Raw genomic sequence first — 26,218 nt, forward strand, 5'->3', positions numbered from 1 at the left:
TCCTGATAAAAAACACCAAAAACCAACCTAAAAACCCAAAGCTCCCCTAAAAAGCAACAACATAAAAACAACCAAAAAGTCCCCGAAAAACCCAAACAGAGAAACACCAATAAAACCCCCAAAACCCCAAAAAATCCCCCCAAAAAACCCCAATGAAACCCCCCCAAGAAAACCCAAATAGAGAAACACCAATAAAACCCCCAAACACCCCCAAAACCCCAAAAAAAACCCCTAAAAAATCCCCCCAAAAAAGCCCAATGAAACCCCCCAAAAAGCCCCCAAAAAAACCCAATAAAAACCAAAAAAATCCCCCAAAAAACAAAAAAACCCAAGAAACCTTTTCCCCCAAAAAAATCTCAAAAAAACCCAAAAACCCAAAAAAAACCAAACAAAAAAACCCCAATAAAAACCCAAAACACCCCCAAAAAAAACCCAATGAAAAGCCCCCCAAAAGAACCCCAAAAAGAAACCCCAATAAAAACCCAAAACACCCCCAAAATACCCCAAAAAATCCTCCAAAAAACCCCAAAAAACTGAACAAAGAAAACCCCAAGAAAAACCCAAAACCCCCCAAAAAAACAAAACAAAACAAAAAAAAAAGAAATCCGAGGAAAAAAAAACAAAACAAAACAAAAAAACCAAATTAAAAAAAACGATAAAAACCCAAAAAAAACCCAAAAAAACAAATTAAAAAAAAAACGATTAAAAAACCCAAAACAGCCCCAAAAGTCCAAACAGAAAAAATTAAAAAAAAAAAAGAAAAAGGAAAATAAAACCCCAAAAGAGGCGGATGGAGGGGGGAATGTCAGAGCTGGGATCTGGGGGTGGAATTTCCCAGGGGGGTTTGGGGGGTTTGGGGTTTATTGGGATTTTTTGGGGGGGTTTTGAGGGGTTTTTTGGTGTTTATTGAGATTTTTGAGGGTTTTTTGGGGTGTTTATTGAGATTTTTTTGGGTGTTTTTGAGGTGTTTTTTGGAGTGGTTTTTTTGGTATTTATTGAGATTTTTTTGGTGGTTTTTGGGGTGTTTTTAAGGTGTTTATTGAGATTTTTTTGGTGTTTTTTTCGGGTGTTTATTGAGATTTTTTGGGGTCGGTTTTGAGGGGTTTTTTGGGGTGGTTTTTTTTGGTATTTATTGAGATTTTTTTGGTGTTTTTTGGGGTGTTTACTGAGGGTTTTTTGGGTGTTTATTGAGATTTTTTGGGGTTTTTTGGGGTGTTTACTGAGAGTTTTTTTGGGGTGTTTTTTTGGTATTAATTGAGATTTTTTGGGTGGTTTTGGAGGTGTTTGTTGAGATTTTTTGGTGGTGGTTTTTTTTGGGGTATTTATTGAGATTTTTAGGGGGTTTTTTGGTGTTTTTTGGGGTGTTTTTTGGTGTTTTTGGGCGTTTTTTGAGGTGTTTTTTGGGGTGTTTACTGAGAGTTTTTTTGGGTGTTTATTGAGATTTTTTGGGTGGTTTTTTGGTGTTTTTGGGGTGGTTTTGAGGTGGTTATTGAGATTTCTGGTGGTGGTTTTTGAGTGTTTTTTGGGTGTTTATTGAGATTTTTTGGGTGTTTTATTGGTGTGGTTTTGGGGTGCTTTTTGGTGTTTTTTTGGGCGTTTTTTGGGGTGTTTACTGAGAGTTTTTTGGGTGTTTATTGAGATTTTTTGGGGGGTTTTGTGGGTATTTCTTGAGATTTTTAGGGTGGTTTTTTTGGTGTGTTTTTGGGGGTGTTTTTTTGGGGGTGTTTACTGAGAGTTTTTGGGTGTTTATTGAGATTATTTTGGTGGTTTTTTTGTGTTTTTTGGGGGTGTTTTTGAGGTGTTTATTGAGGTTTTTTTGGGTGGTTTTTTTTTGGGTGTTTATTGAGATTTTTTGGGTGTTTTTGAGGGTTTTTTTGGGTGTTTTACTGAGAGTTTTTTGGTGTTTATTGAGATTTTTTGTGTGTTTATTGAGATTTTTGGGTGTTTTTGGGGTGTTTTTTGAGATCTTTTTGGGGGTGGTTTTTTGGGTATTTATTGAGATTTTTAGGGTGTTTTTTTGTGTGGTTTCTGGGGTGTTTTTTGGTGTTTTTTGGGCGTTTTTGAGGTGTTTTTTGGGGTGGTTTACTGAGAGTTTTTTTGGTGTTTATTGAGATTTTTTGGGGGGTTTTTTGGGGTATTTATTGAGATTTTTGGGGTTTTTATTGAGATATTTTGGGTGTTTTTTGGTGTTTTTGAGGTGTTTATTGAGATTTTTTTGGGTATTTATTGAGATTTTTTTGGGATTTTTTTGGGGTATTTATTGATATTTTTGGGGGTGTTTATTGAGATTTTTGGTGTGGTTTTTGGGGGTGTTTATTGATTTTTTTGGGGTGGTTTTTGGGGTGTTTATTGATATTTTTGGGGTGTTTATTGATATTTTTGGGGTGTTTATTGAGATTTTTTTGGGGTGGTTTTTGGGGGTGTTTATTGATATTTTTGGGGTGTTTATTGAGATTTTTTGGGGGTGGTTTTTGGGGTGTTTATTGAGATTTTTGGGGTGTTTATTGATATTTTTGGGGTAGTTTTTGGGGGTGTTTGGGGTCCCCCGTCAGAGCCCCAGCTGGGCCCGGGGGTGCAGCAGCCACCGCTCCTGGGGGTCCCCCTGGCCCGGGGGGGGCTCGGGGCTCTCGGGGGGGGGGTCCAGGGCGGTCCCCCGGGGGGTCCTCGAGGTCCTCCAGGGGCTGGAACTGCATCTCCTCCTTGGCCAGGCTGCGGGACGGGGGGGGTCACTCAAAAATCCCCAAAATCCCCCCCCAAATCCTCCCCAAAAAACCCAAAATCCCCCCAAAGATCCTTCCCAAAAATCCCCAAAATCCCCCCAAAAATCCTCCCCAAAATCCTCCCCAAAAATCCTCCCCAAAAAACCCAAAAATCCTCCCCAAAATCCCCCCAAAAATCCTCCCCAAAAATCTCAAAAATCCCCCCAAAAATCCCCCAAAAACCCAAAAATCCTCCCCAAAAATTCTCCCCAAAAATCCCCAAAAATCCTCCCAAAAATCCTCCCCAAAAATCCCCAAAATCCTCCCAAAAATCCTCCCCAAAAATCCCCCAAAATCCTCCCAAAAATCCTCCCCCAAACCCCAAAAATCCTCCCCAAAATCCTCCAAAATCCTCCCCAAAAATCCTCCCCAAAAATCCCCAAAATCCCCCCAAAAATCCTCCCCAAAAAATCCCCAAAATCCCCCCCAAAAAACCTCCCCAAAAACCCAAAAATCCTCCCCAAAATCCTCCCAAAATCCTCCCAAAAATCCTCCCCAAAAATCCCCAAAATCCCCCCAAAAAATCCTCCCCCCAAAATCCCCCCAAAAATCCTCCCCCAAAACCCAAAAATCCTCCCCAAAAACCCAAAATCCCCCCCAAAAATCCTCCCCAAAAAGCCAAAATCCTCCCCGGGAACCCCCAAACCCCCAAAATCCTCCCCCAAAATCCCCTTGGAAGGTTTGGGGGTCCCGGGGGGTTTTTTGGGGGGGGTTCGGGGGGGTCCCGGGTTTGGGGGGGTTCGGGGGTGTCCCGGATTTTTGGGGGGCGGTCCCGGGGGGGTATCCCAGGTTCGGGGGGTTCGGGGTTTTGGGGGGGGGGGGTTCCAGGGGGGGGTCCCGGATTTTTTTGGGGGGGGTCGGGTTTTCGTGGGGGGGTTCGGGGGGGTCCCGTGATTTTGGGGGGGTGGGGAGAATTTTGGGGGGGGTGTTCGGGGGGGTCCCGGGATTTTGGGGAGGGGGTTCGGGGAGGGGAGTTCGGGGGGGGGTCCCGGATTTTTGGCGGGTCCCGGATTTTTGGGGGGGGGGGGGTCCCGGGGGGGGTGTCCCGGATTTGTGGGGGGGGGTCCCGAGGGGGTATCCCCGGATTTGGGGGGAGTGGGAGGGTTGGGGGGGGTCCCGGGGGGGGTGTCCCGGATTTGTGGGGGGGGGTGGGAGGGTTGGGGGGGGGTTTCGGGGGGTGTCCCGGATTTTTGGGGGGTCCCGGGGGGGGGGTCTCCGCGCTCACGTGACGTCTCGAAGGCGGAGCCGCGGAAGGGGCGGCGCGGGGGGGGGCGCGGCCGCGGCCGTGTAGGGGGGGCGGGGGGGCGGCGGCGTCCCAGAAGCGATCGCGCTCCGGCTCCGGGACCCCCCCGTAGAGCTCGTCCACCGCCAGCATGGACACCTGCGGGCACCGGGGGCACCTGGGCACACCTGGGCACACCTGGGGGCACCTGGGGGCACCTGGGCACACCTGGGGGTACACCTGGTACACCTGGTACACCTGGGGGCACCTGGGGGTACACCTGGGGGGGCACCTGGGGGGCACCTTGGGGGCACCTGGGGGGCACCTGGGGGGGCACCTGGGGGGCACCTCTGATACACCTGGGGGCACCCTGGGGGCACCTCTGATAACACCTGGGCACACCTGGGGGCACCTGGGGGCACCTCTGATACACCTAGGGACACCTCTGACACACCTGGGCACACCTGGGGGCACCCCTGATACACCTGGTGTCACCTGGGAGCACCTTTGGCACACCTCGGGGGGCCCTGAGGGGGCACTGGGGGCACCCCTGATACACCTGGGGGGGCACCAGGGGCACCTGGGGGCACCTCTCACTCACCTGGGGTCCCCCCTGACCCACCTGGGACCCCCCCTCCCCCCACCCGAGCCCCTCCCCCCCCTCACCTGGAAGTTGCGGTCCGATCAAGGTGTTGGTCTCGAAGTCATCGTCGTCCTCCGTCCCGAAGGGGTTAATGAGCTGCTCTGCCACCTGCGGGGGCAGGACAGGGTCACCTGTGCCCCCAGCTGTGCCCAGGGGTGCCATGGGGTGCCCAGGTGTGCCCAGGTGTTCCCCCATTCTCCCAGCTGTGCCCAGGTGTGTGCCCAGGTGCCCCCAGGTGTATCCCAGGTGCCCCCAGGTGTGACCAGGTGTGCCCAGGTGTGCCCCCAGGTGTGCCCACCCCCCCCAGGTGCCCCCCAGGTGTGGCACACCTTGAGCCAGCCCATGTAGAAGAAGAACTGCAGCAAGGTGAACACGGGCACGCCCAGGTGTGCCCAGGTGTGCCCAGGTGTGCCCAGGTGTGCCCAGGTGTGTCCCAGGTGCCCCCAGGTGTGCCCAGGTGTGCCCAGGTGTGCCCAGGTGTGTCCCAGGTGCCCCCAGCTGTGCCCAGGTGTGCCCAGGTGTATCCCAGGTGTGTGCCCAGGTGTATCCCAGGTGCCCCCAGGTGTGCCCAGGTGTGCCCCCCATGCCCCCAGGTGTGCCCCCCAGGTGTGCCCACCCCCCCAGGTGCCCCCCAGGTGTGGCACACCTTGAGCCAGCCCACGTAGAAGAAGAACTGCAGCAAGGTGAACACGGGCACGCCCAGGTGTGCCCCAGGGTGTGCCCAGGTGTGCCCAGGTGTATCCCAGGTGCCCCCCAGGTGTGCCCCCCATGCCCCCAGGTGTGCCCCCAGGTGTGCCCACCCCCCCAGGTGTGCCCCCAGGTGCCCCCCAGGTGTGGCACACCTTGAGCCAGCCCACGTAGAAGAAGAACTGCAGCAAGGTGAACACGGGCACGCCCAGGTCCAGCTCGTGCCCGGGGTAACCCTGGGCGGGGTCCAGGAACTGCCCGCCCCACCAGGCAGGTGAGGAAAAAGGTGTACACGGCGATGGTCACCACCTGGGACAGGGACAGGGACAGGGGGACACGGTCACCACCTGGCACAGGTGTACACGGCGATGGTCACCACCTGGCACAGGGACAGGGGGATTGTCACCACCTGGGACAGGGACAGGGACAGGGACAGGGACAGGGACAGGTGTACACGGTCACCACCTGGCACAGGTGTACACAGCCAGGGTCACCACCTGGGACAGGGACAGGGACAGGGACAGGGGACAGGTGTACATGGCCATGGTCACCACCTGGCACAGGGACAGGGACAGGGACAGGGGGACACGGTCACCATCTGGGACAGGGTGTACACAGCCAGGGTCACCACCTGGGACAGGGACAGGGGACAGGGACAGGGACAGGTGTACACAGCGATGGTCACCACCTGGGACAGGGACAGGGACAGGGGGACACGGCCAGGGTCACCACCTGGCACAGGTGTAACATGGCCATGGTCACCACCTGGCACAGGGACAGGGACAGGGGGGACACGGTCACCACCTGGGACAGGGACAGGGGGGACACGGTCACCACCTGGCACAGGTGTACATGACCATGGTCACCACGTGGGACAGTGACAGGCACAGGGGGACACGATCACCACCTGAGGAGGTGGCACACCTGACTGGGATGGTCCACCACCTGGAGGAGGGTGGCACACCTGGCCGGGGCAAGGAGCACCCGCTGTCACCTCCACACGTGTCCCCCAGGTGTCCCCTCATTGCCCTCAGGTGTCCCCGAGGTGCTCCCAGGTGTCCCTTCAGTGTTCCCCAGTGCCCCCCAGCCCCTCCCAGTGCCCACCTGGGTGCCCCCCAGTGCCCCCCCAATCACTCCCAGTCCGCCCCAGTCCCCCCCAGCGCCCACCTGGGTGGCCCCGTGCCCACCTGGGTGTCCCCCCAGCCCCCCTAGACCCCCTAGGTGCCCACCTGGGTGTCCCCCTAGGTGCCCACCTGGGTGTCCCCCAGCCTCTCCCAGCCCCCCGTGCCCACCTGGGTGCCCCGTGCCCACCTGGGTGCCCCCCTAGGTGCCCACCTGGGTGTCCCCCAGCCCCCCCCAGCCCCCCCGTGCCCACCTGGGTGCCCCCCTAGGTGCCCACCTGGGTGTCCCCCCCCCCAGCCCCCCCAGCCCCCCGTGCCCACCTGGGTGCCCCCCCTAGGTGCCCACCTGGGTGCCCCCCTAGGTGCCCACCTGGGTGTCCCCCAGCCCCCCCAGCCCCCCGTACCCACCTGGGTGCCCCTCTAGGTGCCCACCTGGGTGTCCCCCCAGCCCCCCCGTGCCCACCTGGGTGCCCCCCCTAGGTGCCCACCTGGGTGTCCCCCAGCCCCCCCAGCCCCCCGTGCCCACCTGGGTGCCCCCCTAGGTGCCCACCTGGGTGTCCCCCAGCCCCCCCGTGCCCCCGTGCCCACCTGGGTGCCCCCCTAGGTGCCCACCTGGGTGCCCCCCTAGGTGCCCACCTGGGTGTCCCCCAGCCCCCCCAGCCCCCCGTACCCACCTGGGTGCCCCTCTAGGTGCCCACCTGGGTGTCCCCCAGCCCCCCCAGCCCCCCGTGCCCACCTGGGTGCCCCCCTAGGTGCCCACCCTGGGTGTCCCCCAGCCCCCCCCAGCCCCCCCCGTGCCCACCTGGGTGTCCCCCAGCCCCCCTAGGTGCCCACCTGGGTGTAGACCAGCGGCACGCTGATCCAGTCGTAGTGGAACAGGAGGCTGCAGTGGGCCCGGAACCGGCTCAGCTCCTGGGGGGCGGGGGGCTCAGGGGGGTCCCGGGGTACCTCCATGACAGTTTGAGGGGTTGGGGGGGTCCCGGGGGGCTCAGGGGAGGTCTCAGGAGGTCCCGGGGGGGGTTTAGGGGGGTCCCTGGGGTCCCGGGGGGTTTAGGGGGGGTCTCAGGGGGGGTCCCGGGGGGGTTTAGAGGGGTCTCAGGGGGTTTAGAGGGGTCCCGGGGGTCTCAGGGGGGTCTCCGGGGGTCCCGGGGGGGTCCCGGGGGTACCTCCATGAGCAGCTTGAGCACGCAGGGGTCTGGGGGGTTTAGGGGGGTCCCGGGGGTGTCTCAGAGGGTCCCGGGGGGGTCCCGGGGGTCTCAGGGGGACTCGGGGGGTGTCCCGGGGGTCCCGGGGGGTCCCGGGGGTACCTCCATGAGCAGCTTGAGCGCGCAGTCGTCCCCGATGCGCCCCTCGCGCCGCGCCCGCCCCCGCCAGCGCCCCGAACCAGACGCACGGCACCCAGAACTTGTTGTAGGGCGAGCGCAGCCCCTCCAGCCGGCGCCGCTCCTCGCGCGTCAGGAACCCTGCGGACACGCCCCCGTGACGTCAGCGCCCGGCCGTGACGTCAGCGCCGGGCCCTGACGGCATCCCGGGGCTGTGACGTCATCCCGTGGGCTGTGATGTCACCCCCCTGAGCCCTGACACAAAATCCCTGAGCTCTGACATCATCCCCGAGCTGTGATGTCATCCCTGAGCTGTGATGTCACTCCTAAGCTGTGATGTCACTCCTGAGCTGTGATGTCACTCCTGAGCTGTGACATCACCCACTGACCCATGACATCACCCATTGAGTGGTGACATCACCCCCTGAGCTGTGACATCATCCCTGAGCCGTGACATCATCCCCGAGCCATGATGCATCCCCGAGCTGTGATGTAACACCTGAGCTGTGACTTCACTCCTGAGCTGTGACATCACCCACCGAGTGATGATGTCACCCCCTGAGCCGTGACATCACTCCTGAGCCATGACATCATCCCTGAGCCATGACATCATTCATGAGCTGTGATGTCATCCCTGAGCTGTGACATCACTCCTTGAGCTGTGACATCACCCCTGAGCCATGACGTCACTGGTCACTCACTGGCCCGGGCCAGGCGGTCACTGGTCACTCAGGGTCACTCAGGGTCACTCAATGGTCACTCACAATCACTCAATGGTCACTCAGGGTCACTCAGGGTCACTCAGGGTCACTCACAATCACTCAATGGTCACTCAGGGGTCACTCAGGGTCACTCAGGGTCACTCAGGGTCACCCAGGGTCACTCAATGGTCACTCAGGGTCACTCAGGGTCACTCACAATCACTCAGGGTCACTCAGGGGTCACTCACAATCACTCAGGGTCACTCAATGGTCACTCAGGGTCCCTCAGGGTCACTCAGGGTCACTCAGGGTCACTCAGGGGTCACTCAGGGTCACTCAGGGTCACTCACAATCACTCAGGGTCACTCAGGGTCACTCAATGGTCACTCAGGGTCACTCAATGGTCACTCAGGGTCACTCAGGGTCACTCAGGGTCACTCAGGGTCACTCAGGGTCACTCACAATCACTCAGGGTCACTCAATGGTCACTCAGGGTCACTCAGGGTCACTCAGGGTCACTCAGTGGTCACTCAGGGTCACTCAGGGTCACTCAGTGTCACTCAGGGTCACTCAGGGTCACTCAGGGTCACTCAGTGGTCACTCAGGGTCACTCAGGGTCACTCAAGGTCACTCACAATCACTCAGGGGTCACTCACAATCACTCAGGGTCACTCAGGGTCACTCACCAGCCTGCACCAGGTGGTCAGTGGTCGGGAACCTCTTGTAGACGGGCGTGCTGACGGCCCGCAGCACCAGCAGCACCTGGTCACTCACCAGGAGGTCAGTGTGACAATGGTCACTCAGGGTCACTCAGGGTCACTCAGGGGTCACTCAGGGTCACTCAGGGTCACTCAGGGTCACTCAGGGTCACTCACCGGCCTGCACCAGGTGGTCAGTGGTGGGGAACCTCTTGTAGACGGGCATGCTGACGGCCCGCAGCACCAGCAGCACCTGGTCACTCACCAGGAGGGCAGTGTGACAATGGTCACTCAGGGTCACTCAGGGTCACTCAGGGGTCACTCAGGGTCACTCAGGGTCACTCAGGGTCACTCAATGGTCACTCACCAGGAGGTCAGTGTGACAATGGTCACTCAGGGTCACTCAGGGTCACTCACAATCACTCAGGGTCACTCAGGGTCACTCACCGGCCTGCACCAGGTGGTCAGTGGTGGGGAACCTCTTGTAGACGGGCGTGCTGACGGCCCGCAGCACCAGCAGCGCCGCCAGGCTCCCGTAGCGCAGCAGGGTCCGGCGCAGGAGCCGCCCCCGCGCGTCCGAGCCCCGCACGCTGCTGCCCACGGCCACCATCAGCCCGTCCGGGGCCGGCACCGTCCGGAACTGCCCCCCACCAGCGCTCCAGCACCAGCGCCACGTAAAAACCTGCGGGAGGGGGATGGGGAATGGGGGAATGGGGGGATTGGGGGGACTGGGGGGGGAGTGGGGGGAATGGGGGAATGGGGGGGAGTGGGGGGACTGGGGGGGAGTGGGGGGAATGGGGGAATGGGGGGATTGGGGGGACTGGGGGGGAGTGGGGGGAATGGGGGAATGGGGGGATGGGGGAATGGGGGACTGGGGGACTGGGGGGATGGGGGAATGGGGGAATGGGGGACTGGGAGGGACTGGGGGGACTGGGGGGACTGGGAGGGATTGGGGGGAATGGGATAACTGGGGAGAATGGGGGACTGGGGGGGACTGGGGGGACTGGGGGGAGTGGGGGGATTGGGGGGACTGGGGGGACTGGGAGGATGGGGGACTGGGGGGATTGGGGGGACTGGGGGGATTGGGGGATTGGGGGGAATGGGGGATTGGGGGGACTGGGGGGGAGTGGGGGGAATGGAGGAATGGGGGACTGGGGGGACTGGGGGGACTGGGGGGATGGGGGAATGGGGGACTGGGAGGGACTGGGAGGGACTGGGGGAATGGGGAATGGGGGAATGGGGGAATGGGGGACTGGGGGGGAGTGGAGGGACTGGGAGGGACTGGGGGGACTGGGGGAATGGGAGGGATTGGGGGGACTGGGAGGGACTGGAAGGGACTGGGAGGGACTGGAAGGGACTGGGAGGGACTGGAGTAAATGGGGGAATGGGGGGACTGGGGTAATGGGGGAATGGGAGGTACTGGGAGGGATTGGGGGGAATGGGATAACTGGGGAGAATGGGGGACTGGGGGGGACTGGGAGGGACTGGGAGGGACTGGAGGGAATGGGAGGGAATGGTGGGAATGGTGGGAATGGTGGGAATGGGAGCACTAGGGGAACTGGGGTGAACTGGGAGGGACTGGGGGGAATGGGGGGACTGGGGAGAATGGGATAACTGGGGGGAATGGGGGACACTGGGAGGGATTGGGAGAAATGGGAGGGGCACTGGGGAAATGGGGGAGGTTGTGGAGGGTCCTGGGGGTCCCCCCGGGGTGGTCCCAGGGTCTCACCGAGCACGAAGGACACGGGGATCAGGTTGGTGGCTCTGGGGGGACACTGGGCAGGGCTGAGGGTCCCGAGGGTGGTTCTGGGGGTTCCGGGGGGGGGTCCTGGGGGGGGGTCCCGGGCTCTCACCGAGCACGAAGGACACGGGGATCAGCTCGGCCGATTTGTCGCAGTACAGCACCAGCTTCTCGAAGAGGCGCCGCTGCTCCTCGGACAGCAGGAACCTGCGGGGACCCGGCCCTGTCACCGGCCCTGTCACCGGCACGGCCCCCGGTGTCCCCCCGTGTCCCCCTGTGCCATCCCGATGCCCCCAGATCTCCGGGTGACCCCACCTCGATGTCCCCCCGGCGTCCCTCCCCGCCCTCGCCCTGCCCCGGTGTCCCCCCCCCAACCCCGTCCCGGTTTCACCGTGTCCCCCCGGTGTCCCCCCGGTGTCCTGGTGTCCCTCCCCATCCCGGTGTCCCCGTATCCCCCATCCTGCTGTCCCCCCCAGAGCCCGGTGCCCGCTGTCCCCTCCTGTCCCGCTGTCCCCCCTCGGTGCCCGGTGTCCCCTGTCCCTCCGGTGCCCGGTGCCCACTGCCCTCCCTTGTCCCTCTGTCCCCCCGCTGTCCCGGGGTCCCGCTGTCCCCTCCGGTGCCCGGTGTGCCCCCCAGTGTCCCGGTGTCCCCATGTTCCCCCCCGTCCCGCTGTCCCCCCGCTGTCCCGCTGTCCCCGGTGTCCCGGTGCCCGCTGTCCCCCCGCTGTCCCGGTGTCCCCGCTGTCCTGGTGCCGGCTGTCCGGTGTCCCTCCGCTGTCCCCCCGCTGTCCCCCCGCTGTCCCCCCCGGTGCCCCCGGTGCCCGGTGCCCGCTGTCCCCCCGCTGTCCCCTCGCTGTCCCCCCTCTGTCCCCCCGCTGTCCCCGGTGCCCGGTGCCGCACCGGTAGGCCAGGCTGAGCCCCAGGTAGGCGGTGAGGAAGAGGAGCAGCTCCCGGTAGAGCAGTTTGTAGATGCTCCCGCGCCACAGCAGCAGCAGCCGCGAGAAACCCCCGAAGCGCGCGGTGGCCACGCGCGACGTGTAGGTGACAGTCATGGCGACAGAGGGACACCTGAGGGACAGAGGGACACCTGCGGGACAGAGGGACGTGTAGGTGACAGTCATGGCGACACGGGGACACCTGAGGGACAGAGGGACACCTGAGGGACAGAGGGACACCTGCGGGACAGTCATGGCGACACGGGGACACCTGAGGGACAGAGGGGGACACCTGAGGGACAGAGGGACACCTGAGGGACAGAGGGACACCTGCGGGACAGAGGGACGTGTAGGTGACAGTCATGGCGACACGGGGCACCTGAGGGACAGAGGGACACCTGGGGGACAGAGGGACACCTGAGGGACAGAGGGACACCTGCGGGACAGAGGGACACCTGCGGGACAGAGCGGGACACCTGAGGGACAGAGGGAGGTGTAGGGGACAGTCATGGCGACACGGGGACACCTGAGGGACAGAGGGACACCTGAGGGACAGAGGGAGGTGTAGGTGACAGTCATGGCGACAGAGGGACACCTGAGGGACAGCAGGGGGACACGGCGGGACAGCAGGACACCTGAGGGACAGAGAGACACCTGAGGGACAGTGGGACACCTGAGGGACAGAGCGGGACACCTGCGGGACACCGGGGGGACACCGGGACACAGCGGGACAGCTGCGGGACACCCGGACACAGCGGGACACCGGGGGGACACCTGCAGGACACCGGGAGATACAGCGGGACACCTGAGGGACAGAGCGGGACACAGCGGGACACCGAGGGGGACAGCAGGACACCGGGGGACAGGGCAGGACACCGAGGGATACCTGAGGGACACCGGGGGACACCGGGGGACACCGGGACACAGCACTGCCAGCCCCCCCCCCCCCCGTGTCCCCCCCCTCACCTGCGGCCGTTCCCGGTGCCGGTCCCGGTGTCCCCGGGGCTCGGAGCTCCTCGGCCGCTCCCGGTCCCGGTGTCCCCGGGGCTCGGAGCTCCTCGGCCGCTCCCGGTGCCGGTCCCGGTGTCCCCGGGGCTCGGAGCTCCTCGGCCGCTCCCGGTGCCGGTGTCCCCGGGGTTCGGAGCTCCTCGGCCACTCCCGGTCCCGGTCCCGGTGTCCCCGGGGCTCGGAGCTCCGCGGCCGTTCCCGGTCCCGGTCCCGGTGTCCCCGCCCCGCTCGGGCCCTTAAATCGCGGCGGGGCCGGGCCAGCCCGCGGGGGGCGACCCCGAGGGGACCTGGGGGAGGGGAGGGGACACTGGGGGAGGGGACACGGGGACAAGGACGGGGGGGGGTCCTGCTCCAGCCCCCCGGGAGTGGCGGCGCCGGTCCGGCCGGTCCCGAGCCCCCTCCCCACCCCCGCGGGTACGGGAGGGTTTTGGGTCGGGGGTTCATTGGGGGGCCGGGGGGTTCATTGGGGGGTTGTTTTGGGGTCGGGGGGATTGTTTTGGGTCGGGGGGTTGTGTTGGGCTCGGGGGGGGTGTTTTGGGTCGGGGGGTTCATTGGGGGCCGGGGGGTTCATTGGGAGTTTTTTTTGGGGTCGGGGGGGTTCATTGGGGGGTCGGGAGGGTTGTGTTGGGTCGGGGGGGTTGTGTTGGGGTCAGGGGCGTTATTTTGGGTCGGGGGGGTTGTTTTGGGTCGGGGGGGTTCATTGGGGGCTCGGGGGGTTGTTTTGGGCTCGGGGGGGTTGTTTTGGGGTCGGGGGGGTTGCTTTGGGGTCGGGGGTGTTAATTTGGGGTCGGGGGGTTCATTGGGGGGTCGGGAGGGTTGTGTTGGGCTCGGGGGGGTTGTTTTGGGGTCGGGGGGGTTGCTTTGGGGTCGGGGGGGGTTAATTTGGGCTCGGGGGGTTCATTGGGGGGTCGGGGGGGTTCATTGGGGGGTCGGGGGGTTTGTTTTGGGTCGGGGGGTTGTTTTGGGCCCCCCCGCGGCTCTGGCTCCGTCCCGGTGGCCTCGGGCCAGCGCCGGGGACAGATCCCAGCGGGGCGCGGGGACAGGACACGGGGATGGGGGGTGGCGGCCACAGAGACCCCCCCCAAAACATCGCCGCACCCCCTCTGCCCCTCCCGGGACCCCGAGGAACCCCCCGGGACCCCCAAATCCTCCCCAGGACCCCCCCCCGCGCCCCCCCACCCTTAATCCCGCTGCTAATGAGGCGTCCCCGGGGTCCCGCCGGCTCGGGGCCAGCGGCGCTGACGTCATCGCCCCAAAAATCCGTCCGGACCCCCCCCAAATTCATCCGGACCCCCCTCGCAATCCATCCAGAGCCCCCCAAACCCATTCGGACCCCCCTAAACCTATTCGGACCCCCCAAAATCCACCCGGACCCCCCCAAATCCACTCGGACCCCCCCAAAATCCATCTGAATCCCCCAAATTTATCTGGACCCCCAAAAATCCCTCCAGACCCCCCCCCCCAATTCCACCCGGACCCCCCCAAATTCCCCCCAGGACCCCCCCCCAATCCATCCAGACCCCCTCCCCCAAACCCCAAACTCATTTTGCTTCTCAAATTTATTATTTACACGCCCCTCCCCCCCTCTCCGGGAGGGGGTCCCACCTCCGCGCCCCCCCCCCCCAAAATTGGGGTGACATCGGGGGGGTGCACACAGCCCCGGGGGGGGTAGAGGGGGAGGGGACAGGGCAGAGCCGCCCCTCCCCCATCCCTCCTGGCGGGGGGAGGGGCAAATAGGGGCAGCGCCCCCTCCCCACCCCCTCCTCGGGAATGAGGGGGGGTCTGTGGGGTCGGGGGGGTTATTTGGGGCTGGGGGGCTGGTAGGGGTCCAGCAGGAGGGAGCTGAAGGTGTTGACCTTGTCCCCCCCCCCGCACCTCGTGGGGCAGCAGCGGCAGCTTCACGATGTGGAAATCCTCGTACAGGTCCTCCATCTGCAGGGGGAGCCCCAAAATCCCAACAAAAAACCCAAAATCCCAGTAAAAACACCCAAATCCCGATAAAAACACCCAAAATCCCAACAAAAACACCCAAAACCCCAGTAAAAACACCCAAAATCCCGATAAGAACCCCAAAACCCCAGTAAAAACACCCAAAACCCCAGTAAAAACACCCAAAACCCCAGTAAAAACACCCAAAATCCCAATAAAAACACCCAAAATCCCAGTAAGACCCCCAACACCCCAACAAAAACACCCAAATCCCGATAAAAACACCCAAAACCCCAGTAAAAACACCCAAAATGCACCCCGGGACCCCCAAAATCCCAACAAAAACACCCAAAGTCACAATAAAAACACCCAAAATCCCAGTAAGAACACCAAAACCCCAACAAAAACACCCAAATCCCATTAAAAACACCCAAAATCCCAGTAAGAACACCCAACAGCCCAATAAAAACACCCAAAATCCCAGTAAAAACACCCAAATCCCAGTAAAAACACCCAAAATCCACCCCGGGACCCCCAAAATCCCAACAAAAACACCCAAAACCCCAGTAAAAACACCCAAATCCCGATAAAAACACCCAAATCCCAGTAAAAACACCCAAAATCCCAGTAAGAACACCAAAATCCCAACAAAAACACCCAACACCCCAACAAAAACACCCAAAATCCACCCCGGGACCCCCAAAATCCCAACAAAAACACCCAAAATCCCAGTAAAAACACCCAAATCCCGATAAAAACACCCAACACCCCAGTAAAAACACCCAAAATCCCAACAAAAACCCCAAAACCCCAGTAAAAACACCCAAAATCCCAACAAAAACACCCAAAATCCCGATAAAAACACCCAAAATCCCAACAAAAACACTCAAAATCCACCCCGGGACCCCCAAAATCCCAACAAAAACTCCAAAACCCCAGTAAAAACACCCAAAATGCACCCCGGGACCCCCAAAATCCCAATAAAAACACCCAAAATCCCAGTAAGACCCCCAAAATTCCAACAAAACCACCCAAAATCCCAGTAAAAACACCCAAAATCCACCCCGGGACCACCAAAACCCCAACAAAAACACCCAAAATCACAATAAAACCCCCCAAAATCCCAGTAAGAACACCAAAATCCCAGTAAGAAGCCCAAAATCTCAGTAAAAACACCCAACACCCCAATAAAAACACCCAAAATCCCAATAAAAAACCCAAAATCCCAGTAAGAACACCAAAATCCCAATAAAAACACCCAAAATCCACCCCGGGACCTCCAAAACCCCTATAAAAACACCCAAAGCCCCAATAAATACGCCCAAAATCCCAATAGAAAACCCAAAATCTCAGTAAAAACACCCAAAACCCCAATAAAAACCCCAAAATCTCAGTAAGAACCCCAAAATCCACCCCGAGACCCCCAAAATCCCAATAAAAACCCCAAAATCCCAGTAAAAACACCCAAAATCCACTCCAGGACCCCCCTGGTTCCAAATTCCCCACCCCCATGCCCGTTCTGGGGATGGGGGGGCAGGACCCCTTTTAACCCCCCAGGTGCGCTCACCTGGCTCAGGTACTTGCCCTAATCCCCTTTTTAACCCCTTAAACCCCTTTTATTCCCCCCTAGGTGCGCTCACCTGCTCCAAGTCCTTGCTGTAACCCCCTTTCTGACCCTTTTTAGCCCCTCAGGTGTGCTCACCTGCTCCCAGTCCTTGCCCTAACCCCTTTTTTAACCCCTTAAACCCCTTGCCAGCCCCCCAGGTGTGCTCACCTGCTCCAAGTCCTTGCTCTAACCCCCTTTCTGACCCTTTTTAGCCCCTCAGGTGTGTTTACCTGCTCCAAGTCCTTGCCCTAATCCCTTTTTTAACCCCTTAAACCCCTTGCCAGCCCCCCAGTCGTGCTCACCTGGTCCAAGTCCTTGCCCTAACCCCTTTTTTAACCCCTTTCTGACCCTTGTCAGCCCCTCAGGTGCGCTCACCTGGTCCAGGTACTTGCCCTAATCCCTTTTTTAACCCCTTAAACCCCTTTTATTCCCCCCCAGCTGCGCTCACCTGCTCCAAGTCCTTGCTCTAACCCCTTTTTAACCCCTTTCTGACCCTTGTCAGCCCCCCAGGTGCGCTCACCTGGTCCATTTCCTTGCTCTAACCCCTTTTCTGACCCTTTGTAGCCTTTCACGTGCGCTCACCTGGTCCAGGTACTTGCCCTAACCCCCTTTTTAACCCCTTAAACCCCTTTTATTCCCCCCCAGGTGCGCTCACCTGCTCCAAGTCCTTGCCCTAACCCCCTTTCTGACCCTTTTAGCCCCCCAGCTGCGCTCACCTGCTCCATTTCCTTGCTGTAACCCCCTTTCTGACCCTTGTCAGCCCCTCAGGCGCGCTCACCTGGTCCAGGTACCAGGCCTAACCTCCTTTATAGCCCCTTAAACCCCTTTTTAACCCTTTTAACCCCCCCAGGCGCGCTCACCTGCTCCAAGTCCTTCCCCAAAACTCCTTTTTAACCCCTTTCTGACCCCTGTCAGCCCCTCAGGTGCGCTCACCTGCTCCAAGTCCTTGCCTTAATCCCTTTTTTAACCCCTTAAACCCCTTGCCAGCCCCCCAGGCGTGCTCACCTGGTCCAGGTACTTGGCCTGGATCTTGTGGCGCGCCTCGCACATGCGGCAGGGCCGCAGCGGGTCGGGGAACACCAGCTGGTTGACCACGATGTTGTGCGTGTCGATGCGGCACTTGGCCAGCTCCTGGATCAGCCGCTCCGTCTCGTACAGCGACAGGAACTCGGCGATGCACACGCAGATGAACGTGGTCTGCTCCTGGGGACACGGGGACATTGGGGACATTGGGGACATCATTGGGGACAGCATTGGGGACATTGGGGACAGCACTGGGGACAGCAGGGATAGCAGGGACACAGCGACAGGAACTCGGCGATGCACACGCAGATGAACGTGGTCTGCTCCTGGGGACAGCGTTGGGGACATTGGGGACAGCACTGGGGACATTGGGGACAGCGTTGGGGACATTGGGGACACCAACAGAGGGACAGCAGAGCCAGCAGTACAGGGACACAGGGACATGGACACACAGGGATACAGCGACAGGAACTCGGCGATGCACACGCAGATGAACGTGGTCTGCTCCTGGGGACACGGGGGACATTGGGGACAGCACTGGGGACAGCACAGGGGACAGCAGGGACAGCACTGGGGACAGCACTGGGGATAGCAGGGATAGCAGGGACACAGCGACAGGAACTCGGCGATGCACACGCAGATGAACGTGGTCTGCTCCTGGGGACAGCGTTGGGGACATTGGGGACATTGGGGACATCATTGGGGACAGCATTGGGGACATTGGGGACAGCACTGGGGACAGCAGGGATAGCAGGGACACAGCGACAGGAACTCGGCGATGCACACGCAGATGAACGTGGTCTGCTCCTGGGGACAGTGTTGGGGACATTGGGGACATTGGGGACAGCACTGGGGACAGCACTGGGGACAGCAGGGACAGCACTAGGGACAGCAGGGACATTGGGGACACAGCGACAGGAACTCGGCGATGCACACGCAGATGAACGTGGTCTGCTCCTGGGGACATGGGGGACAGCGTTGGGGACATTGGGGACATTGGGGACAGCACTGGGGACATTGGGGACAGCAGGGATAGCACTGGGACAGCAGGGATAGCAGGGACAGCAGGGACACAGCGACAGGAACTCGGCGATGCACACGCAGATGAACGTGGTCTGCTCCTGGGGACATTGGGGACAGCGTTAGGGACATTGGGGACAGCACTGGGGACATTGCTGGGGACAGCAGGGACAGCAGGGACATTGGGGACTCAGGGACAGGAACTCGGCGATGCACACGCAGATGAACGTGGTCTGCTCCTGGGGACATGGGGACAGCGTTGGGGACATTGGGGACATCATTGGGGACAGCAGAGACAGCAGGGACAGCAGGGATAGCAAGGACAGCAGGGACATTGGGGACACAGCGACAGGAACTCGGCGATGCACACGCAGATGAACGTGGCCTGCTCCTGGGGACGTGGGGATGTTGGGGACAGCGTTGGGGACATTGGGGACATCATTGGGGACATCACTGGGGACAGCAGGGACAGCACTGAGGATAGCAGGGACACAGGGACACGGACACACAGGGACACAGGGACAGGAACTCGGCGATGCACACGCAGATGAACGTGGTCTGCTCCTGGGGACAGCGTTGGGGACATTGGGGACATCATTGGGGACATTGGGGACAGCAGGGACAGCACTGGGGACAGCAGGGACAGCAGGGACACAGCGACAGGAACTCAGTGATGCACACGCAGATGAACGTGGTCTGCTCCTGGGGACACGGGGACAGCGTTGGGGACATTGGGGACATCACTGGGGACATTGCTGGGGACAGCAGGGACAGCACTGGGGTCATTGGGGACAGCAGGGACAGCAGGGACACAGGGACAGGAACTCGGCAATGCACACGCAGATGAACGTGGTCTGCTCCTGGGGACATGGGGACAGCGTTGGGGACATTGGGGACAGCACTGGGGACATTGCTGGGGACAGCAGGGACAGCACTGGGGACAGCAGGGACATTGGGGACACAGCGACAGGAACTCGGCGATGCACACGCAGAAGAATGTGGTCTGCTCCTGGGGACATGGGGACAGCGTTGGGGACATTGGGGACATCATTGGGGACAGCAGAGCCAGAAGGGACAGCAAGGATAGCAGGGACATTGGGGACATTGGGGACACAGGGACAGGAACTCAGCGATGCACACGCAGATGAACGTGGTCTGCTCCTGGGGGGACACAGGGGACATTGGGGACATCACTGGGGACTTCACTGGGGTCATTGGGGACAGCAGGGACAGCACTGGGGACAGCAGGGACATTGGGGACACAGGGACAGGAACTCGGCGATGCACATGCAGATGAACGTGGCCTGCTCCTGAGGGGACACAGGGACATTGTGGACAGCACTGGGGACATTGGGGACATCATGAGGGACACAGGGTGACACCACAGCCAGCGCTACAAGGACACAGGGACACCAGGGCAGCACACACAGGGACAGGAGGGGGCCCTGTCCCCAGCCCCGCCCTCAGAGATGCTCGTGCCTTATCGCTGTCCCCATCCCTGTCACTGTCCCCATGCCTGTCCCCAGGGCTCCCTGTCCCCAATTTTATCACTGCCCTGAGGGCTCCCTGTCCCTGTCCTCATGTCTGTCCCCACCTCTGTCCCTGTCCCCATCTCTATCACTGCCCCGAGGGCTCCCTGTCCCTGTCCCCATCTCTGTCCCCATCTCTGTCCCCATCCCTGTCCCCATCTCTGTCCCCATCCCTGTCCCCAGGGCTCCCTGTCCCCAATTTTATCACTGCCCCGAGGGCTCCCTGTCCCCATCCCTGTCCCTGTCCCCATCCCTGTCCCTGTCTCCATCCCTGTCCCTGCCCCCATGCCTGTCCCCATCCCTGTCCCTGTCCTCATGTCTGTCCCCATCTCTGTCACTGCCCCCAGGGCTCCCTGTCCCTGTCCCCATCTCTGTCCCCATCTCTGTCACTGCCCCCAGGGCTCTCTGTCCCTGTCCCCATCCCTGTCCCTGTCCCCATCCCTCTCCCCATCTTTATTGCTGTCCCCATCTCTGTCCCTGTCCCCATCCCTATCACTGCCCCCAGGGCTCCCTGTCCCCATCCCTGTCCCCATCTCTGTCCCTGTCCCCATCCCTGTCCCTGCCCGTCCCCCCAGGCTTTATTCCCCTCAGGAATGTGCCCGGACTGGCTCAGCCCTGTCCCTGTCCCTGTCCCTGTCCCTGGCCCCCTCCCCACTCTCCCCAGTCCCTCCCAGTATCCTCCCATCCCCCCCAGCCCTCCCAGTACCTCCCCAGTGTCCCCCAGTGCCCCCAATTCCACCAAGTGCCCCCCATTCCCCCAGTGCCCCCCAATATCCCACATCCCCCCCAGCCCCCCCATTTCCCCCCAGTCCCTCCCAGTGTCCCCCAGTCCCCCCAATTCCACCAAGTGCCCCCCAATATCCCCCATCCCCCCCATCCCCTCCATTCCCCATCCCCCCAGTCCTCCCCCAGCCCCCCCAGTCCCTCCCAGTGCCCCCCAGTGCCCTCCATCCCCCCACTGCCCCCCATTCCCATCATTCCCCATCCCCCCGATTCCCCCAGTGCCCCCCCCAGTCCCTTCCAGTCCCCCCCAGACCCTCCCAGTGCCCCCCAATCCCCCCCAGGGCCCCCAATCCCCCCATTCCCCCTCAGTCCCTCCCACTCCCCCATTCCCCAGTGCCCCCCAATCCTCCCAGTGTCCCCCCATTCCCCCAGACCCCCCAGCCCCCCATTCCCCAGTCCCTCCCAGTCCCTCCCAGCCCCCCCCCCAGCCCTCCCAGACCCCCCAGTCCCTCCCAGTCCCCCCAGCCCCCCAATTCCCCCTGGTCCCCCCCAGTCTCTCCCAGTCCCCCCCAGTCCCCCCCAGCCCCCTGGTCCCCCCCAGTCCCTCCCAGTCCCCCCCAGCCCCCCAATTCCCCAGACCCCCCCATTCCCCCAGACCCCCCAGCCCCCCAATTCCCCAGTCCCTCCCAGCCCCCCCAGCCCCCCTCAGCCCCCCCCAGTCCCCCGGTGCCCCCAGCCCCCCCCTCTCACCGGGTCCTTGAACTGCTCGCTGACCGAGCGGATCACGGGCAGCGTCTCCTCCAGCTTGGACGCCAGCTGGTCGGCGTTCATGTCCCCCAGCCCCAGCATGTTACACATCTGGGGGGGCGGGGCTGTCAGACCCCCCGGGAGCCCCCAGACCCAAATTCCCCCACCCAGAACCCCCCAGCCCCAAATTCCCCTGATACAGAACCCCCCAGCCCCAAATTCCCCCGCCATGGAACACCCCAGCCCCAGCATGTCACACATCTGGGGGGACGGGGCTGTCAGACCCCCTGGCAGCCCCCAGACCCAATTCCTACCTCAGGAATGCCCCCAGCCCCAAATTCCCCTGATACAGAACCCCCCAGCCCCAAATTCCCCCACCCAGAACACCCCAGCCCCAGCACATTACACATCTGGGGGGCGGGGCTGTCAGACCCCCCGGGAGCCCCCAGACCCAAATTCCCCTGCTACAGAACCCCCCAGCCCCAAATTCCCCTGATACAGAACCCCCCAGCCCCAAATTCCCCTGATACAGAACCCCCAGCCCCAAATTCCCCCACCATGGAACACCCCAGCCCCAGCATGTCACACATCTGGGGGGACGGGGCTGTCAGACCCCCTGGGAGCCCCCTGGGAGCCCCCAGACCCAATTCCTACCTCAGGAGCCCCCCAGCCCCAAATTCCCCTGCTACAGAACCCCCCAGCCCCAAATTCCCCCACCCAGAATCCCCCAGCCCCAGCACGTTACACATCTGGGGGGGCAGGGCTGTCAGACCCCCTGGGAGCCCCCAGACCCAAATTCCCCTGCTACAGAACCCCCAGACCCAAATTCCCTCCTGGGACTCCCCCAGCCCCAAATCCCTCCATGGGCCTCCCCCCCAGCCCCAAATCCCCTCCTGTGACCTCCCCCAGCCCCAAATCCCTTCCCTGGGACCCTCCAGGACCCTCCCCAGCCCCAAATCCCTCCATGGGCCTCCCCCAGCCCCAAATCCCCCCTCTGTGACTCCCCCCCCAGCCCCAAATCCCTTCCCTGGGACCCTCCAGGACCCTCCCCAGCCCCAAATCCCCCCCAAACCCCCTCTGGGACCCCTCCCCACCTGGGAGATGAAGGGGCTGATCTGGTTCTTGATCTGCATCAGCCGCCCCAGCCCCAAATCCCCCCTAAACCCCCCCCAAATCCCCCCTGGGGCCCTCCAGGACCTCCCCCAGCCCCAAATCTCCCCCCGGGACCCCTCCCCACCTGGGAGATGAAGGGGCTGATCTGGTTCTTGATCTGCATCAGCCGCCCCAGGCCCCTCTCCACGATGGTGGGGAAGTTGAGCAGGCGCAGCGTGTGCCCGGTGGGCGCCGTGTCGAAGACCACCACGGAGAAATTCATCCCCTTCACCAGCCTGGGGGGCAGGGGGGGTCAGCGGGGGGCTGGGGACCCCTCCCCACGCCCAGGTGAGAGTCACCTGTCTGAGTCATCGGTCTGGACCCCCCAAATCCCCCTCCCCACACCCCCAGGTAAGCGTTACCCCTCACCATTCATCCCCTTCACCAACCTGGGGGGCAGGGGGGGTCAGTGGGGGGCTGGGGACCCCTCCCCACGCCCAGGTGAGAGTCACCTGTCTGAGTCATCGGTCTGGACCCCCCAAATCCCCCTCCCCACACCCAGGTGAGTGTTACCTGCCCCCTCAAACCCCTTTTTACCCCCCCAAACCCCTCCCCACACCCAGGTGAGCGTTACCTGCCCACTCAAACCCCTCCTGAGCCCCCTCAAACCCCTCCTCACGCCCAGGTGAGCGTTACCTGCCCACTCAAACCCCTTTTTACCCCCCCAAATCCCACCCCACACCACCAGGTGAGCCCCAGATGAGCCCCCCCAGCCCCACCTCATGACCTTGGCATAGCTCATGGCCCCCCCCAGCTCCCCAGGTGAGGCCAGGTGAGCCCAGATGATCTCAAGCGAGCTCAGGTGAGCCCCCCCAGCCCCCCAGGTGAGCCCAGGTGAGCCCAGGTGAGCTCAGGTGAGCTCAGGTGAGCCCAGGTGAGCGCACCTCATGACCTCGGCGTAGCTCATGGCCCTTCCCCAGCCCCAGGTGAGGCCAGGTGAGACCAGCTGAGCCCCCCCAGCCCCCCAGGTGAGCCCAGGTGAGCTCAGGTGAGCCCAGGTGAGCGCACCTCATGACCTCGGCGTAGCTCATGGCCCCTCCCCAGCCCCAGGTGAGCCCCCCCCAGCCCCCCAGGTGAGCACAGGTGAGCTCAGGTGAGCCCAGGTGAGCCCAGGTGAGCACAGGTGAGCTCAGGTGAGCCCAGGTGAGCACAGGTGAGCCCAGGTGAGCCCCCCAGCCCCCCAGGTGAGCGCACCTCATGACCTCGGCGTAGCTCATGGCCCCTCCCCAGCCCCAGGTGAGGCCAGGTAAGCCCAGGTGAGCCCCCCCAGCCCCCCAGGTGAGCTCAGGTGAGCCCAGGTGAGCCCAGGTGAGCGCACCTCATGACCTCGGCGTAGCTCATGGCCCCTCCCCAGCCCCAGGTGAGCCCAGGTGAGCCCCCCAGCCGAGCCCAGGTGAGGCCAGGTGAGGCCAGGTGAGCCCAAGTGAGCCCAGGTGAGCACACCTCATGACCTCGGCGTAGCTCATGGCCTCGTCGATGCCGGGGAAGGCGCTCATGGCCTCCTGCATCATCTTCTTGCCCATGCTGAGCACGTTGTCCTCCTCGAAGAACTCGTCCGGCAGCTCGGCCACGCCCAGGCTGGGGTCGATCTCCTGCCCGGGGCAGGTGGGCAGGGGGCTTCAGCCTGATCTGAGACCCCCTGGGACCCCCCAGACCACACCCAGGCTGGGGTCGATCTCCTGCCCAGGGGAGGTGGGCAGGGGGCTTCAGCCTGATCTGAGACCCCCCCAGACCCTCCAGGACCCCCCTGGGACCCCCCCTGGACCCCCCAGACCACGCCCAGGCTGGGGTCGATCTCCTGACCGGGGGAGGTGGGCAGGGGGCTTCAGCCTGATTTGAGACCCCCCCCCAGACCCTCCAGGACCCCCTGGGACCCCCCAGACCATGCCCAGGCTGGGGTCGATCTCCTGGCCAGAAGAGGTGGGCAGGGGGCTTCAGCCTGATCTGAGACCCCCCCCAGACCCTCCAGGACCCCCTGGGACCCCCCTGGGACCCCCCAGACCACGCCCAGGCTGGGGTCGATCTCCTGCCCAGGGGAGGTGGGCAGGGGGCTTCAGCCAGGGGGCAACCCCACCCTGATCTGAGACCCCCCCAGAGCCTCCAGGACCCCCAAGACCCCTCTGGGACCCTCCAGGACCTTACAGCCCCCCCCAAGAACCCCCTAAGATCCTTCCAGGCCCCCTCCAAGACCCCCTTTGACCCCCCCAGGACCCCTCTGAGACCCTCTAGGACCCTCCAGATCCCCCTCCAGTCCCCCCTGGGATCACTTCAGACCCTTCAGGCCCCCCCAGGACCCCTCCAAGACCCCCTGGGACCCCCCCAGGACCCCTCTGAGACCCTCTAGGACCCTCCAGATCCCCCCCAGTCCCCCCTGGGATCACTTCAGACCCTTCAGGCTCCCCCAGGACCCCTCCAAGACCCCCTGGGACCCCTCCAGACCCCTCCTCTAGACCCTCCAAGCCTGCCAGGACCCCCCCAGACCTTCCAGGCTCCCTCCAAGATCCCCCTGGGACCCCTCCAGACCCTCCAAACCCCACCAGGACCCCCCAGGACCCCTCCAAGACACCCCTGGCACCCCTTGGGACCCTCCACCCCGCCCCCAAGGCCCCCCAGGACCTCCCCCAGACCCACCATGGCGAAGAGGTTGTCGTAGCCGGTGACCTTGGTGGGCACCTTGGAGAATTTCTGGTCGAAGGCGTCCGAGATGTTGTGGGCAGGGTCGGTGGAGATGATGAGCACGCTCTCCCTGACCCGGGACAGCTGCACGGCCAGGCTGCAGCTGGGGGGGGACATTTGGGGAGGGGTCCCAGTCTGGGATTGGCCCCCACAGGGTCAGATCCCCCCAGGGAAGGGGATTTGGGGAGGTCCCAGGGGGATTTGGGAGGGTCCCAAGGGGGTCTGGGGGAGTCTAGGGGGGTCCCAAGAGGGTCCTGCATCGGGGTCGGACCCCACGGGGTCAGATCCCTCTCAGGAAAGGGATTTGGGGGGCTCTGGGGGGGTCCCAAGGGGGTCTGGGGGGGTCCCAAGGGGATCCTGGGGGGGTCCCAAAGGGGTTTGGGGGGGTCCCGGATCGGGATCGGCCCCCACGGAGCCCCCCAGGGTCGGACGCCCCCAGGAAGGGGCAGCGGGTGAGGTTGGGACCCCCCCTCAGGTGTGTGGGACCCCCCCGGGGGAGGGCTCAGGTGTGTCCGGCCCGGTTCCCGCAGAGCCCGGTGCGCCCCCAGCCCCTCCCGGGCCGCTCCCCGGTCCCGTTATCCCGTCCCGATCCCGTTATCCCATTCCGACCCCGTTATCCCACCGCGATCCCCGCCCATCCCGTCCCGTCCCGTCCCGCTGCCGGTGCCGCTGCCGGTGCCGCTGCCGGTGCCGCACCTGCACGTGGTCTTGCCCACGCCGCCCTTGCCGCCCACGAAGATCCACTTGAGGCTGCGCTGCTCGATGATGTTCGCCAGCGTCGGCTCCAGCGGCTCCACGTCGGGCGCGTCCTCGAACTCCTCGGGGGCCTCGGCCGCCCAGCCGCCCGCCGCCGCCGCCGCCATCTTCCCCGCGCCGCCGCCCGCCGCGCGCTGATTGGCCGCCGCGCCGCCGCGCCCTCCCTTTTTTCGCTTTCCATTGGTCTTCTTGCCTGTCAATCCTCGCAGAGGGCGGGGCGA

At 62.2% G+C, this 26,218-nt stretch overlaps 2 protein-coding genes across 2 annotated transcripts; both read right to left on the reverse strand.

Moving 5' to 3' along the window:
• Nucleotides 1-2,548: 2,548 nt before the first annotated feature.
• On the reverse strand, nt 2,549-11,961 carry BEST2 (bestrophin 2). The gene is given in 14 exon segments (XM_059872038.1): nt 2,549-2,626; nt 3,985-4,140; nt 4,210-4,249; nt 4,436-4,508; nt 4,648-4,732; nt 5,467-5,568; nt 5,570-5,620; nt 7,267-7,344; nt 7,740-7,799; nt 7,801-7,895; nt 9,601-9,799; nt 9,801-9,835; nt 11,007-11,101; nt 11,794-11,961. Coding segments are annotated over 14 exon segments (1,299 nt in total). The 5' UTR covers nt 11,946-11,961.
• Nucleotides 11,962-14,504: 2,543 nt separating this feature from the next.
• Nucleotides 14,505-26,118, reverse strand: GET3 (guided entry of tail-anchored proteins factor 3, ATPase). The gene is given in 8 exon segments (XM_059872112.1): nt 14,505-14,704; nt 14,706-14,768; nt 17,377-17,574; nt 21,417-21,524; nt 22,651-22,801; nt 24,009-24,157; nt 25,197-25,344; nt 25,938-26,118. Coding segments are annotated over 8 exon segments (1,053 nt in total). The 5' UTR covers nt 26,105-26,118; the 3' UTR covers nt 14,505-14,635.
• Nucleotides 26,119-26,218: the final 100 nt, after the last annotated feature.

This window comes from Haemorhous mexicanus, chromosome 34 (assembly GCF_027477595.1).
Source record: "Haemorhous mexicanus isolate bHaeMex1 chromosome 34, bHaeMex1.pri, whole genome shotgun sequence".
NCBI lineage: Eukaryota > Metazoa > Chordata > Aves > Passeriformes > Fringillidae > Haemorhous > Haemorhous mexicanus.